The 15,249-nt window shown below is 35.1% G+C and overlaps 2 protein-coding genes and 1 non-coding gene across 4 annotated transcripts; 2 read left to right on the forward strand and 1 right to left on the reverse strand.

The window, feature by feature from the left end:
• Nucleotides 1-2,984: 2,984 nt before the first annotated feature.
• Y47G6A.7 (Sugar phosphate transporter domain-containing protein) lies at nt 2,985-8,670 on the forward strand. 2 transcript variants are annotated; one of them, NM_001026599.5, is made up of 7 exons: nt 2,985-3,097; nt 3,151-3,256; nt 4,307-4,533; nt 5,115-5,766; nt 6,306-6,489; nt 7,339-7,413; nt 8,471-8,670. In NM_001026599.5, exons 2-6 carry the CDS (start codon nt 3,175-3,177, stop codon nt 7,397-7,399), a joined length of 1,206 nt encoding a protein of 401 aa, NP_001021770.1. In that variant the 5' UTR covers nt 2,985-3,097; nt 3,151-3,174; the 3' UTR covers nt 7,400-7,413; nt 8,471-8,670. The 2 variants fall into 2 exon arrangements, with proteins under 2 accessions (NP_001021770.1, NP_001021769.1); NM_001026598.8 differs by lacking the exon at nt 7,339-7,413 and having other exon boundaries at nt 2,987-3,097.
• On the forward strand, nt 3,967-4,071 carry Y47G6A.37. The gene has a single exon (NR_101540.1). It is a non-coding gene; the product is annotated as an Unclassified non-coding RNA Y47G6A.37 (non-coding RNA).
• On the reverse strand, nt 8,647-12,982 carry Y47G6A.18 (Golgi phosphoprotein 3 homolog sauron). The gene is made up of 5 exons (NM_058771.5): nt 12,864-12,982; nt 11,436-11,696; nt 10,541-10,969; nt 9,949-10,068; nt 8,647-9,187 (listed from the first exon to the last, which is right to left on the reverse strand). Exons 1-4 carry the CDS (start codon nt 12,906-12,908, stop codon nt 9,961-9,963), a joined length of 843 nt encoding a protein of 280 aa, NP_491172.2. The 5' UTR covers nt 12,909-12,982; the 3' UTR covers nt 8,647-9,187; nt 9,949-9,960.
• Nucleotides 12,983-15,249: the final 2,267 nt, after the last annotated feature.

The raw sequence follows: 15,249 nt of genomic DNA on the forward strand, positions 1-15,249 counted from the left end.
CTGAGCCTCTCGTTGCCAAGGCAAAGGTAGAGAGTGTGTAGGAGGGTGGAGGGCGCAGACGTTGCACCATGAGAAACTGACAGGAAATAGATGTTAATTGCATGGAGTATTGAAAATCAAAGTCAGAGTGTCTCAGGAAAATAAATTAGAAGTTTCAGGTTTTCAGGTTTCACAATTGTCAGTAGTATTTTTGGATATATTCTGAATTTTTTTTTCGAAGTTGGTTTTTGTAATTTGAAAAATAGTTTTTTTTTTCATTTTCAGCCACTTTAAAAAACTTATTTCACTAGTTCCACCATTTTTCAAGTCAATTATTAGAAAGCGGAAGCCCAATTTGGTAGGCATCAATTTCAATTTTTGAATCCATAATTATTCCATTTCAATTTCCATTTCAAAACAATTGTCCCGTTTTATAAGCGATCGTGTGTACATATGTGTACATATATATCTCTACATCGCTTGATCCGTTTGCCTACACATTTCTCTTTTTCTTTTTTCGGTTTTCTATTTCTATTCAGTGTTCCGAGATCAAACTCTCATCCTCCAGATATGTTCATAATTTATTTTTCTTGCTTTGATATTTCTATCTGTCATTTCCAGTGAATTTTTAAATAGTTTGTGACATTTATCACAGATGTTGTATTATTAAGTTTTAAGGTGTTTTATTTGCATACATTTTTTTCTCGAAAATTCTCAAAAAGTCCGCATTTTTGGAAAATTTGGCAATTACCAAAACTGAATAGATTTTTTTTTAACTTGAAAAGTTGAATAACATAATCAATCTATATTTTTTTTATTTTTGTAGATTCACTTTTGATTAAAAAAAAAAGCTCTGAAAATTCTGATGAAAAAATTTTCGGTAGTTTTTGACCAAACATTTTTTAAAATCTCATCGGATTTTAGCTGAAATTTCTTTGAAAAAACATGTCCTTTATTTTATTAATAAAACTTTTTTATGAAAACATCTTGTTCTTGAGTTACGAAAGTTTTCAAAAGTTTTCAAAAACGGACTCGTGAGATGTCGGGCGCTGGAACTATTGGCATGATTAGGGTCTGCCTCGCCTTATGTATAGTGCGGCGCAGAACCCGAAAAGTGCCAGCCGCGGTGGAAGAACCACCTTACAATTAGTGTAGAAACAAGGCGTGAGGCGGGCAGGTTGGAGGCAGCGCCAGGTACCTGAAACTGCGCCTGCCTCCCATGGAAGGCAAAAATATTTAATCGCGTTTGGTTCTTCTTGACAACATTTATAGTTTTAGAGTTGCTCAATTGATTGAAATAAAACCTAAAAAATCAAAATTGCGGCCTACTCCTACAACTACTCCTAAAAGGAGCACATCGGCCAATTTTTCTGTTTTCCCACTAAAACAATACCCAATCTTTGCTCTTTTTTCAATCTATTATTCGACTGATAACCGTTTCCTTCTCCCCCTTTCCACCTTCACTTTCAAACTTCAATACTGTTTGTGTTCGCGCACTCATTTCTCTCCCCGACCTACTGCTGATGTTATTATGTCACCACTTCTCAGTACTCTCTCTTTTTCTCTATCTCTCATTTTCTCTCGTCTCTGCGTCTCTTCTCATTACACACTATTTCAAACTCCTCGAAAATGTCCACCCAGTCTGGGAAACTGCAATCGATGTGTGCATCTACTTTGCTATTAAAAAAATACCAGATTTTTTTTGTTGAGAAAATTGATTTTTTTTGGAGAGGTGACTTCTCCAAAAAAATTTCCAAAGAAATGTTTGTTTCTTTCAAAGATTATACCTAGTTTATTTCTCCGCTGGACCTGAACTATGTTGTAACTTTTATTTTTATGTTTTTGAATTTCTGATATTTGTTGCAAAAATATTGGAAACTGTTTGAAACTTGAAATAGCTTATTATGTAGCCGCGTAAAATTGGTGGCCATGTTTTTCAATACTTCAAAAAGTGTTTTTTTTTCAAAATTAAATTTCTTTAAAAAAATTAGACTTTAAGCCAGAGGTTTTATGGTAACATTGAAAATTGGTAAAACGAAATTTTAATTTTTCGAAAAAATGGAAAATTGCATTTTTAAAACGTTTTTAAATTTTGCTTTTTGGATTAAATAATCGAAACTATAAATTATAAATTATATAGTTATAAAATTATACATTTTCGAGAAAAATTATAAATTATTATTTTAAAAAATTATAAGCAAAATTCTAAATTTTCGAGAGCTTAAGTTTTTTCTTCAATAACTTGGCCGAACTTGAAAACTCGGCCAAACCTTGTGGCTATTCTTACAAATTGGGGCTTTTCTACGCGGCCGAGATAACCGGGACTTTACCATTGTGGCCTAACTTTTTGGTTTTCGCGACCACGGAGCAATCTTTAATCTGTAACTTTAAAGGCACATACCCTCTTTGCTATTTTTTTTTGTTTCACGGCAAACCTAGGAAAATAAATTTAATTTTTTTTTTCAAAAATTCACCGAAAACAGAAATTTATTTCATCGTTTTTGTCGCCTTTTTTTTAAACAAAAAAGTGGGTGAGCTATTTTCTATTCTCTATTCAAAAATGGATATGTTTTTTTTCTGGGGTTTTTGGCTCCAAGGGTCACTCAATGATTCATTTTTTGATTGTCCTATGTTTTTGTATAAAAAAAAACTCACAAAATGTACAACAAGAAGGAAAATTATCAAAAATTGAATCTCAAATTAAATTTTTTCGATTTAAAGTTGATACTTCGGAAATTTTTTTAAGATAAAATCGATAAATGGACTAATGATAATTTTCAAAAATTGCGCGTGAAATATGATGTATTGAGCTTGTGAATCCATCATCCCAATGTATCAAGTTTGATACCCAAATTATTTTTGGAGCTACCAGCGCCCTTGTGTTTTCGGCTCTAATTAAATTTCTCATTTTCTCTCATTTTTGAGCGCACTCACATCTTTTACCTCTCACAAACTTCCTGCTCCTCATTTTTCAAAAAAGTAATGTTTTCAATCTTTTCAATTGTAGAACACTACACACACACATACATATTGGCATCCGCTTTTTCAACAAACATTCGAATGGACGAAAGAGATTGATAGAGAGAAAGAGAGAGAGATCGAAAAGAAAAAGAGAGAAGTGATTGACACGTTGTGAACTTTATTGATTTCATCCCTTTTTTCCATTTTTAGTAGTCACAGCAACTTGTCCATTTAATGAGATTCCCGTCTACATTCTCCTCATCAACACATCATCTGCTCGAATCATCACCTATTGACGACGATCCGGGTCCGTCTGGTAAGATTTTAGATTTTTTTAATTGAAAATATTTTTTTAGATTTGAAAAAAAAAGGTTTCTAACAGAATTTTTTGTTTGAAGAAAACTGATCTACTAATTTTTTTAGGATACATGAGCGTAAATCCAAGCTAAAATAGCTGTTTAGGTGTAATATCTTTGGGCGGCAATGGCCGTTCGGCATCTTTTTTGAGGCAAATTGCCGATTTACCGGAAATTTTCATTTCCGGAATTTTGCCGATTTGCTTGAAATTTTCAATTCCGGCAATATGCCGATTTTCCGGAAATTTTCATTTTTGGCAAATTGCCGATTTGCCGGATATCAATTTGCCAGAATTTTTAGGACAATATTTTTATAAAACGGAACACTCGAAGCTTTTTTGAAATTTTTTTCCGTTTTTCTAAATATTTTCATATAATCTGCTTACTTTTCAAAATAGATGTAGGAACATTCATAGAATGCATACATTTTGCCTATTAAAGTTGAAATTCTAAAATTCCGAGAAAATGTGCAAAACCACTATTTTCCGGAAATTTGCAACAATTGCCGTTTTTTGGGCAAATTCGGCAATTTGCCGATTTGCCGGAAAAAATCGTTTGACGCCCACCCCTGGTGTCTTTAAACTTACAAATCTATAACGACCTACATTTTTTTCAAAACAAAACAAATATAAGGCATACAAGTTATGTAAAAGCTCTGAGCTCCCAATTTAGGCAAGCTATGTTTCCATGGAAACCAGAGCCCCAACTTTTTTGGCAGAAAAAAAAAATTTCATAGTGCTACTTTTGAGTTCTTCTCATTTTCCTTGTTAATAATACAAGAACATCTATTCAAAAATCTTATTTGTTTTCAAATCAATTAGCTTTTAAGCTTCATATTTTCGCTATCACTTGCATTCTGTTTAGTTTTTTTTTTGAAAAAAAAACTCAATTTTTAAATTTGAGTTAAACGTCTTTTTTTTGGCAATAATAGTTATAATAGTAATAAAAATTAATTTACGTAAATACCCAGATTACTCCCAACTATTTTTTCTAAACAAATTCATTTTCAGAATCAATTGCCTTACAAACACGGGTGCCAACTGCAACAACTGCCGAGAAGCTTGTCGCCGAAATCAGTGACGAAAGTGACGAAGAAGACGAAGATTTACATTTTCGAAGTGTCAACGAGACAACGAATCAGACATACAGCGAAATGGTGCTCCGAATTGCTCTAATTGCAATGATCTATTATCCATTATCAATTGGGCTCACTTTCTATCAGAAATGGTTTATAAAAGTAAGGGTTTTTTGGGATACTTTTTAAAAAGTGGAGGTCGTGCAAATTCAAGAAATATTGATCACTTTTAAAAATCAATTAGAAAACCCAGTCAATGTTTCCATGTTTTGTGGCCTAGAAAATAGAAAACTCGGCCACCTGTTTATCTTCCATGTTTAACGTACATTTTACATCGTTCTTTTTCCTCACAAAACCATTTTGTATAAATACACACTGTATAAAATTTTCGAAACACCTTTTCCTGATTTTCTCATCACTCGGAAATTTTTGAAAGAAACTTAAAACTAGGATAATGAAAATTGTTTAATGAGAAAAAATTCTACATAACATTTGGTAAATGTACCACAAAATGTAAAATGAAAAGTTAAAATTTTTAATTTGTGAAAAAAATAATTCACTTTTATTATAGTGGGGGTCTCGTTAGGCCATTGGCGGCAAAATCAGAAATTCAAACGTTTTCAAATACCTAACGAGGCCCAAAGTTTGGCGCAATTTTTTCTGCGTCCCAATAATAAAGAAATATAATTGCAACTTAATTTACGCGCTACATGCTTACATGCTATTTAATAACAATTTTTCAGAACTATAAACTCCCGTTACTGGTTGTAAGTGGACATTACGTGCTCAAATACCTCTTCGCAATCACAATCAGATTCATTTACGAATGCCTTCGAACACGTCGAACACGTGTCTCATTCCGCGATCAACTGCGATGGTTGGCTCCAATTGGAATATGTGCTTCAATGGATATAGGTCTTTCGAATTGGGCATTAGAATATGTCACTGTCAGTCTGTACACAATGGCTAAATCCTCATCAATACTGTTCATCGTTGCCTTCTCATTATTACTTCGATTGGAGAGATGGAGGAATTCATTGGGCTTTGAGACGGGCCTGATTGCTGCAGGCCTATTCCTATTCACTTGGAAATCATCACAACTTGATTTAACCGGGCTGATGCTTGTTGAACTTGCGGCTGCATGCACTGGAATCCGATGGACAGTTTCTCAGATGGTAATGCAAAGAGATGACTCGGCAGTGAGACATCCATTGGATATGGTTGCACATGTACAGCCATGGATGATGATTCCAATTATTCCGATGATTTGGTTGTTCGAAGGAGCTGAGATCAATTGGAATTCCGTGTTTTCATTCAAGGGACATTATGATCCTTGGCTTGTGATGGGATTAATTGCCGGAGGAGGATTGCTGGCGTTCTGTATGGAAATGAGTGGTGAGTTGTGAATGTTTTTATATTCCATTTTGAGAATTCTGAGAATGCGTATTGCACAACATATTTGACGCGCAAAATATCTCGTAGCGAAAACTACAGTAATTCTTTAAATGGCTACTGTAGGTCGATTTTCATTTTTTGCTAAATTTTAATATTCAATCGATAAATAAATTACTTTAATTCATTTCAAGAATCGAGATCCCGTAAATCGACAAGCACTACAGTAGTCATTCAAAGAATTACTGTAGTTTTCGCTACGAGATATTTTGCGCGTCAAATATGATGCGCAATACGCATTCTCAAAATATTGTGTTCCCGTAATAAACCCATGTAAATTTGTCATTTCTCCAAAAATTTCAGCCCAGGGGTATTTTGATGGAGAGTTTTATCAAAATGGAATTCAAACGTTTTCAATTATTTTGGTCGAACCTAGATTTTGGCGCAAAACATCCGCCTACCTTGTGCGAAGCGTGTTGCGTCGCGGTCCACGCCGCCTGAAATGAAATTGGATTTTTTTCTAATACCCCTTTTTTTTCCAGAATACCTGCTTCTCGTGAACACTTCTGGAATCACGCTAAACATTTTCGGAATTGTGAAAGAAGTTGCGACACTCTTATTGGCACATATCGTGAACAAGGACACACTAACGGAACTGAATATTTGTGGTTTAGTTCTTTGTTTGTCTGGAATGCTTTTACACGGAATGAACAAACGACATCAGAGGTAAGACAGAATATTCGAATTGTGAATTAGTTTCGGATTGGATACTTGGATTCAGGGGAACCGAAATTTCGGGTGAATTTGAAAATAGGCTCCTCCTTTTTTGCAAGTACGACGCACACTTTTTTCTTTTGATTTTTTTTGTTCAAAATTTTGCCATTTCCAAGTTTTCCTTCATGGTTTCCACCGAAATGGACAAAAAAAAAAGCAAAAATTAAACTTAAAAATGACTGGAAAAAAGCGTGCAGCGGCATTGCAAAATTTCTTTGCAAAGAGGTGGAGCCTAATTTTTAAAAAGGTTTTGCAAGTGCGCCGCACATTTTTCCCCTATTAAATTTTTTAAAAATTAATTTTAGTAAAAACCGGGAAAAAAGGTTTTTAATGAAAGTTTTCATGAAAAGATTTATTTAGACAAAGATTTTCGGCGCATGATTCTCGTGAATTCACTTCTCCCAAAATTTCGGTTTCCACCGTATTATGGGAACACAAAATTTTGAGAATGCGTATTGCAAAACATATTTGACGCGCAAAATATCTCGTAGCGAAAACTACAGGAATTCTTTAAATGACTAGAATATTTGAAAAGAAACTCCGAGATCCCGTAAATCGCCACAAGAGCTACAGTAGTCATTTAAAGAAGTACTGACGTTTTCGCTACGAGATATTTTGAGCGTCAAATATGTTGTACAATACGCATTCTCAGAATTTTGTGATCCAGTAATACTTAGACATCTTACGCTCAAATCTGGAAAAGCGTAAGATCGCCTCGAATTATCGATTTTTAAGCTTTTTATTTTCGTGTCAAGACCCATTATTTTTTATCTTCCTGCATACTTAACTCTATCTGTACAGGCTGAGTCGTATATCTGCCGACACTGACCATCAGTACTCGCTTCTTTCGAAAACAGTTTGATTATAATTTCCAACGTAAGAAACAAGACGTAAATGTAAAATTGTCGTTTCCTTCTGTTTTTGTCCTTTGTCTGCTTCTTTTCCCTTCTGATTCTATCGCCTATTGTCGAATTTATAGAATAGTTTCAACGATGCTCATTTATCCCGCCAAGGGCACAGGCGGCATATCGGAGCATCGTAGTGTCGGTTTGTGAAGTGATGGTTAACTGAATGGCATTGAATGAGCAACAGGAAAATTTTCAGTTTTTAGAAATTAATTTAGTTCTAATTACACAAACAATTCTCACTGCCACGGCACGAAAGCTTGATTTAATCAATAATTTTAAATTTTCAATAGAGCGGGCTTATTAAGGGGACACTGAATTCTGAGAATGCGTATTGCGCAACATATTTGACGCGCAAAATATCTTGTAGCGAAAACTACAGTAATTCTTCAAATAACTACTGTAGCGCTTGTGTCGATTTACGGAAAGCCTTCTTTATTACATAATCGATAAAAAATTTGATGTCACTATTCGAACAGAAATTCGTTTAAGAAGCCAAGCCCGTAAATGGACACAAGAGCTACAGTAGTCATTTAAAGAATTACTGTAGTTTTCGCTACGAGATATTTTGCGCGTCAAATACGTTGCGCAATACGCATAGTAGACAACAGAAAATTCGATAAAACTTCGCAGAAAAACTTTTTTTTTTTCGTTTTTTAATCGATTAAGATCCAAGAACCAATCAACTTCATTTTTATCGATAATTTGTAAAAAATCGATAAAATTGAAGAGTTATCCTTTTTCTGTACAAAATACGCTATTAAAAAAGAAATTATTCAGAAACATCGAAAAGTAGTTGTTTGCAAACGCGCTCTATCGAAAATCATATTTTCTTGTCGAAACCGTGTTGCAAGCGCGCTCCATTGAGCCTCCCCAGGATTCTCAATAGAGCACGTTTTCAAATCCCGCCAAATTCAAATTTTTGTCTGTTTCCCGTCTTCTCCTAATCACGGTAATCGTTGTGCATTCCGTGTTTACCCAACAAAAGAAAAAACCTAAATTTTCAATATTTTTTTCAAAAATTCCAGAGCCCATCGCCCTCTTCCAACTTCCTCAACGTCCACAAGAAGTGACGATTCTCGAAAGTTGCTCGCAACAGAAGATCCAGACGCTTAAAATAAGTTAATAATTTTCGTTTTTTTTTCTCTTAATCAATTCTTTCCATTTTCTCTTGGTTGTTCTGTTCATTTGTCTCATCTCGGGTCCCACGATAAATTTTTATCAATTTTTTTCAATACATCTACTATATGTGTAATTTAGGATGATGAAGGAAAACAAATCTAAATCATTACTACTGCTGGTCATGAAAAAAGAAAAGGGGGATGGATGAGAATTTATCACAGAAAACCAATACATATTTAAAAACGAATTTTCGAGAAAAAAAGGGAAATTTCAGGAAGAGGAAACACACAAGCGACCATTAACCTGCAGAAAGCGTTGATCCCAAAAAAAGAAAGAAAAAAAAACATGAAGAGAGCATTTCCCGCTTATGTACAAAAAACATAGAGAAGAAACAAAGAAATCCCAAAAAAAAAAAAGAAAAAAGAAACGGTATATGGTATCACACATTGATTGGAATAGAATAGAATATGGTGTATGTTAGGAAGAAATAGGAAATCGAGAGACGAAAAGCTATGGAAACAGATGGAAGAGAAAGAGCACATACAATAAATACGCGGGAGGGAAGAGAATTGATGGTACCGGTTTAGACTTGATTACAGATTGCACGTACACGCATTGGTGACCTGGAAACAAATATTTTTTATATTAAAATTTTTTGAAAGTAAAATGATCTCTGTCGCAGGGGTGGGCGGCAATTGCCGGTTTGCCGATTTGCCGGAAATTTTTATTTTCGGCAAAATGGTTGCCGGAATTTTCAATTCTGGCACTTTGCCAGTTGGCCGGTTTGCCGATTTGCCGGAAATGATTTTGGCAAAATCGGCAAATTGCCGGTTTGCCGATTAGCCAGAAATTTTCAAATCTGGCGATTTGCCGGTTTGCCGGAAATTTTTATTTTCGGCAAATTGGTTGCCGAAATTTTCAATTCTGACAATTTGCCAGATTGCCGCTTACCAGTTTTGCCAGAAATGTTTTTTTTTCGGAAAAATCGCCAAATGGCTTTTTTCCAGAAATTTTCAATTCCGGAAAATTGCCGGTTTGCCGGAAATTTTCAATTCTGACAATTTACCAGTTTGCCGAGTTTGCCGGATATCAGATTTGCCGGAAATGTTTTGAGGAATTTTTTTAAAGACGGAAACTCTTAAAACGGTGCGTTTTTGGAATTTTTTTCCCGTTTTTCGCCGATAAAATTTAACTTCCAACAAAAAAAGTGCAAAACCACAATTTGCCGAAAAAATATCTCGGCAATTTGCCGATTTGCCGGAAATAATCGTTTGCCGCCCCTGCTCTGTTAGTACTTCACGTTTTCAGCGCTTAGCTCAAAAAAAATCTGCTAAAGCTGAAGTGCACAAAGACAAAAAAAAAGCTCAATTTTTTCCCGACTCACTGGTTGTGGATTCTACTTGCTGAACGCCTCAAAAACAGCCCACATCACGTCGTTTCCCTTCTTTTCGGCTTGCTGGTCGTAATCAAGATCGAGCAGACTACGCACTCGTTTCATTGCAACCTGGAATTTTTATAATTGATTTTTCTGAAAATTGGCGAGAAATGTCAGCATTTCAATTAAGCCCTGGGAAGCTCAATGGAGCGCGTTTGCAAAATTTGATTTCATACAACTTTTTTTGCAATTTTTTCTGCAAATAATTTAATTTCAATCGTTCTCAATATTATACAGAATCGAAATTTCGTGATTTTTGTTCTAAAAATACAGTAGTGGTCTCGACACGACACATCTTTGCCAAAGAGTACTGTAGTTATAAATATTCGTTGCTTCCGAATTTAGTTTTCTATTAAAAATAATTTTCAATAAAAACTTAAAAGGAAAAATGTGATAATTTAAAAAAAAATTGAAACAAATTGATGAAAATTCTAAAGCAAAAAAATTTTTAAAATTACAGTTATCTTCAAAGAGGCACATTTTTTGGCTCAAAATGCGCCAATTTTCCAGAAAAAAACAGGATTTCCAGCATTTGTTTTACCTCATAATCTTGATCAGAAAGCGGTGCAAACGCATTTTCAAGAACATCACTAGCATGAGCCAATACAATCAACGAGAGCATTTTCTTATCCATACGATGAACATCATTCGTCCATTTCCCCAGAACCGCTTCTTGCACTTCTTTAATCAATTTCGTCTTCTGATTTCCGTCCGAAAGTGGATGCGTCGTAATTTCAAAAAGCAAGAAATTTTGCTTATCAGTCGTCAGAACACCCTTTTCAACAAGATTCTTGGCGAGTCGTTCACGAACATTTCTCAGTTGGTAGCGAAGTTTCAGCGGATTCCACGTTTCTCCAGACAAATATTCAATCCAGCTGGTCACTGTCTCCGGCGGGTTTGTCTCCTTCATATGGCGAAGTGCCTCGTCGAGAATGACGTCACCAGTTGGCTCGCTGCTTTTCACAGTCACCTGTAATATTGTTTGTTTGTGCGATGCACGGGACGAAATATAATACTATAAAACTTTCTTTTTCAATTGAATTCGAAAAATTTCTTTTCGGCGGATAAGATGGTTCTTATTGATATTACGCGACCACAAAATTCTGAGAATGCGTATTGCACAACATATTTGACGCGCAAAATATCTCGTAGCGAAAACTACAGTAATTCTTTAAATGACTACTGTAGCTCTTGTGTCGATTTACGGGCTCGACTTTAAAATAAAAAGGAAAATAGAATATTGTTGTCAATATTCGAAAAAAGCTATAACAAATTTCGAAAATCGAGATCCCGTAAATCGACACAAGCGCTACAGTAACAGAATTAAAGAATTACTGTAGTTTTCGCTACGAGATATTTTGCGCGTCAAATATGTTGCACAATACGCATTCTCAGAAGCCTGTGCTCCCGTAATCAATATTTATATCTGAAACTACCTTTCTATTAAGCAAATTCTTGCGTCTCATTCCGCCTCCCTCGAGTTGAATTCGTCCACGGAGCACAAGCTCGATGAGCACACATCCTCGGAGCCCCGACGAAATGCAATCATTCCAAAACGATGTGTAACCTTCACGGTCTTTAAGGCCGAGCAACAGGATTTGCTCCATCAAAGTCAATCGGGTTCCCTTGTCATTGTCTTCTTGATCCGAAGATTGTGCTGAATCGCCGCTCGCTTCGTCGACTTTTTCGGTGACTGGCTGAAAATTGGATTGATTTTGAATTAGTTAACTGAAATATCATTCTGTGAATTTTGCAGAAAAAAACATCGCCGCACAGAATAAGAGGCGGGGCGTAATTTAGCAACACTGCGGAACAGGGGTGTGCGGCAAATTTGCCGAATTTGCCGAGCACGGCAAATTTCAAAAAAGTAGATTTGCCGAATTTGCCGAGCTCGGCAAATTTCGAAATTTGCCGCACACGTCAAAAATTTGACAGTACAATTTTGACTAAAACTGTTGATTTTTTCGCCAAAAATTTAGTAAAATGATAACAAATTGAGTTATTTTGATGTTTAAGCAGACACACTACACCTAACTTGTTCAGAAACCAGAGGTGTGTTAAGAATTCAGTAGTTTTGGTGCTCCAAAAAATATCAAAAAATATATAATTTTTCCGAGTTTGTTAAGCACGGCAAATTTGCCGAATTTGCCGAGCTCGGCAAATTTTGAGATTTGCCGCACACCCCTGCTGCGGAACGGTTTTTTTCGATTTTGCTTATTCTATTTATTCGGAAAAAATTCTATAATATTTTCATTCGAATTTATTTGTTTGAAAAAATTGAAAAAAAAAGCGTGAAAAATATACGAAAACAGGAAAACCGCGCCGCAGGGTTGCGAAATTAAGCTCCACCTCTTTTTCCGATTAATCGTTTAATTTTAACAGTACACAGAGGAAATTTGAGTTGAAAATTTCAACTTTTCAGTGACTGGCTGGAAATTTTATTGATTTTTAATTAGTTTTTTCTTGAAAACTCTTTTTTGCAAAAACATCGTCGCACAGAAAAAGAGGCGGAGCGTAATTTCGCAACACTGCGGCACGGTTTTTTTTTTAATTTTGTTCGTTTTATCTTACTTTTCCTGAAGAAAAATGTTTTTACAACCAAAAATATCCTCATAGTCTTATGAGAACTAAATTCGATAATATTTTCAATCGAATTTTTTTGTTTGAAAAATTGAAAAAACCGCGCCGCAGGGTTGCGAAATTAAGCTCCGCTTATTTTTCCGTGCGACGCTGTTTCTGCAAAATTCACGGATTAATCGTTTAATTTAAACATTACACAGAGGTAATTTAAGTTGAAAATTTCATCTTTTTCAGTTTTTTTTATCTCTCGTGTTTTTCCATTGAACTCTGTAAAATCATCCTACCTCTTCAGCCTTTCTGCGTCTCTGGACCAGCTGACCGTCCGACATATCCGATTATTACAGTATTAAATTCTATCCAAAAAACACGTCGGCAACTAACTGGGCGAGTCGTTCCTCAACTTCTGAAATGGCAATAATTTCTTCAATTTGACAAAAATTTCGCTCAAAAAATTCGGTTTCACGTTAAAAAGTTGCAAATTTCGGGTAAATTAAATGTTGAATTTCAAAATTCGTTTCCAAATCAAGATTCCATGCATTTTGCTTCTCCCTATTAGCAATTGCCAAAAACATTCAAAATCGGCTAGTGAGAGAAGCATAAGCTGTGTTGTAGATTAAATCTAGAAGAACCAGTCTGAAAGTGGAGCCTCCAGCAGATGAAAAGATCGTTGGCAGTGATAAACTTTTGAGACAAATGAAGATGATGCGCAAAACCGGATGGAGTGGAAGAGGAAGAGGTGTAAATGGGTGTTTTTTGGGAATAAATTATGAGTATCTAGCTTGATATTCGATTTTTAGAAGTTTAAACTGGATTTAATCGAAATTCAATTTTTTTAGTCTCCGGAAAGGCAGCCGCGAAGAGCTTTAATCGTTATTTAAATAAAAATTTCAGTGTTTCAGAAATATTTTTTAACCGATTTATTGCCGATTTAGTAAATTTTCAGCACTAATATTCAAAATTATGGAGGTTTTACAGAAAATAAATTTTTTTTTTAATTGTATGAGTCTAATATCGAAATATAAAAATTTGCTTCATCTGGAAATAGTTTTCATATCAGTTGGAACAATTGAAAAAAAGCTCAAAAATTGCATGAACGTTGAAAAATGCCGGAAAAATAGGCAATTTTCAACTTTCAGAAAGTTTTTCCAAAGGTTTCAAGTAAAATGAACGCATTTTATCGGATATTTCCCTTTAAATTTAGTGATAAAATGTAGAAAAACATTTTATTTGTCTGGAAATAGCCTTTTATTTTGCTCGAAACATTTGGAAAATTTGGAAAATTTTTTGGGAAATTGTGAAATTTTTTTATGAAAGGCTATTTCCAGATAAATAAAATGTTTTTCTACATTGTATCACAAAACTTAAAGGAAAATATCCGATGAAATGCGTTCATTTTACGCGAAAAATTTGGAAAAACTTTCAAAAATTGTCTGAAAGTTGAAAATTGCCGAAATTTGTTTCTAGCAGTCTCCAACTTTCAGGCATTTTTCGAACGTTTTTCCTAATGTTTCAAGCCAAATAAAAACAATTTTCAGACAATAAATTTTAAGAAAAAATCTAAGGAAAGGTGTATTTTACAGAATTACTGGTCGGCAAACTCCAACTAATACAACAATTTCGGAAGGGAAATTATAAAACAGTTGTTATCGCCTAAAAACGAAATATTACATCACAAGCGAGCAAGCTTTTCCATGTGAGCAGGGAAAGAGCCATTGTTTGGTCAGCTTTTTTCTGGGGCTGCTCTCCAAAGCTTTAACTGCCACCAACATTTCCACAAAAAAAAACAGCCAAAATTATATTAATACTGGAGAACTGGGTACTTAAAAAAAGGTTTGTACAGTTTATAGATGCTTATCAGAGGGCGTTGCTGTGAAGCTTTATCATGGAAAATGGAAGAAGGAAGAGCAGGGGTGATAATTGATTGGAACTCGAGAGATTACTCGGAAAAGCTCGAAAATTTAATTTCTTGTAGATTCAAAAAACATCAAATCATTGGAATAAATGTAATGAATCGACAGCGACGCACGGGCGAAAGCTAGTATCGGGAGAAGAGCGTTTCGATTGAAAATACCAGGAGAGGCGAGAAGTGTGGAGAGACGCGAGAGAAGAAACGTGGCGTTGGGGACAGAGAGAGTGAAGAGACCACAGAGACACAGAAGGGACGAGCCGGATGATGGAGACCGCCGGAGGAGAGAGAAGGATGGTGACGAAGCGGACGGACGGACGACGGCGACATACTTTGCCGTGAATTTTCTGTGCGCATAAAGAAGTGAACGTTCTGAGTGAAATAATAGAATAATGTGATTTTGGCTTCTAGTTATCTCGTTATTCAAAGGTGAAGTAGCCGGAATATTTTTAAAAAGATTCAAAAAATCTGAAATAGTCTCAAATTTAGCAAAACTTTAAAAGAAAAACGAAAAGAATGAAAAATCCAACTTCTAAAGGGGGAGTAGAGTTTGTGAGTATTTTGTTTAAATAGACTAAAACTGGTCTAAAATTACCGAATTTCATAATGAGACTTCACAAAAAATTTTCAAACAACTTTTATGGCGGGTCAAAATTTCGAAAAAAAAAAGAGTCAAATTTTGCTAAAATCTGAAATTTCGCTGGCTTTTCTTTGTCACAGCCGCTGGACTTTAGTTTTTTCTGAAATTATCATCCTTTAATCCT

The sequence above is a fragment of the Caenorhabditis elegans genome, chromosome I (genome assembly GCF_000002985.6).
Source record: "Caenorhabditis elegans chromosome I".
Taxonomy (NCBI): Eukaryota; Metazoa; Nematoda; class Chromadorea; order Rhabditida; family Rhabditidae; genus Caenorhabditis; species Caenorhabditis elegans.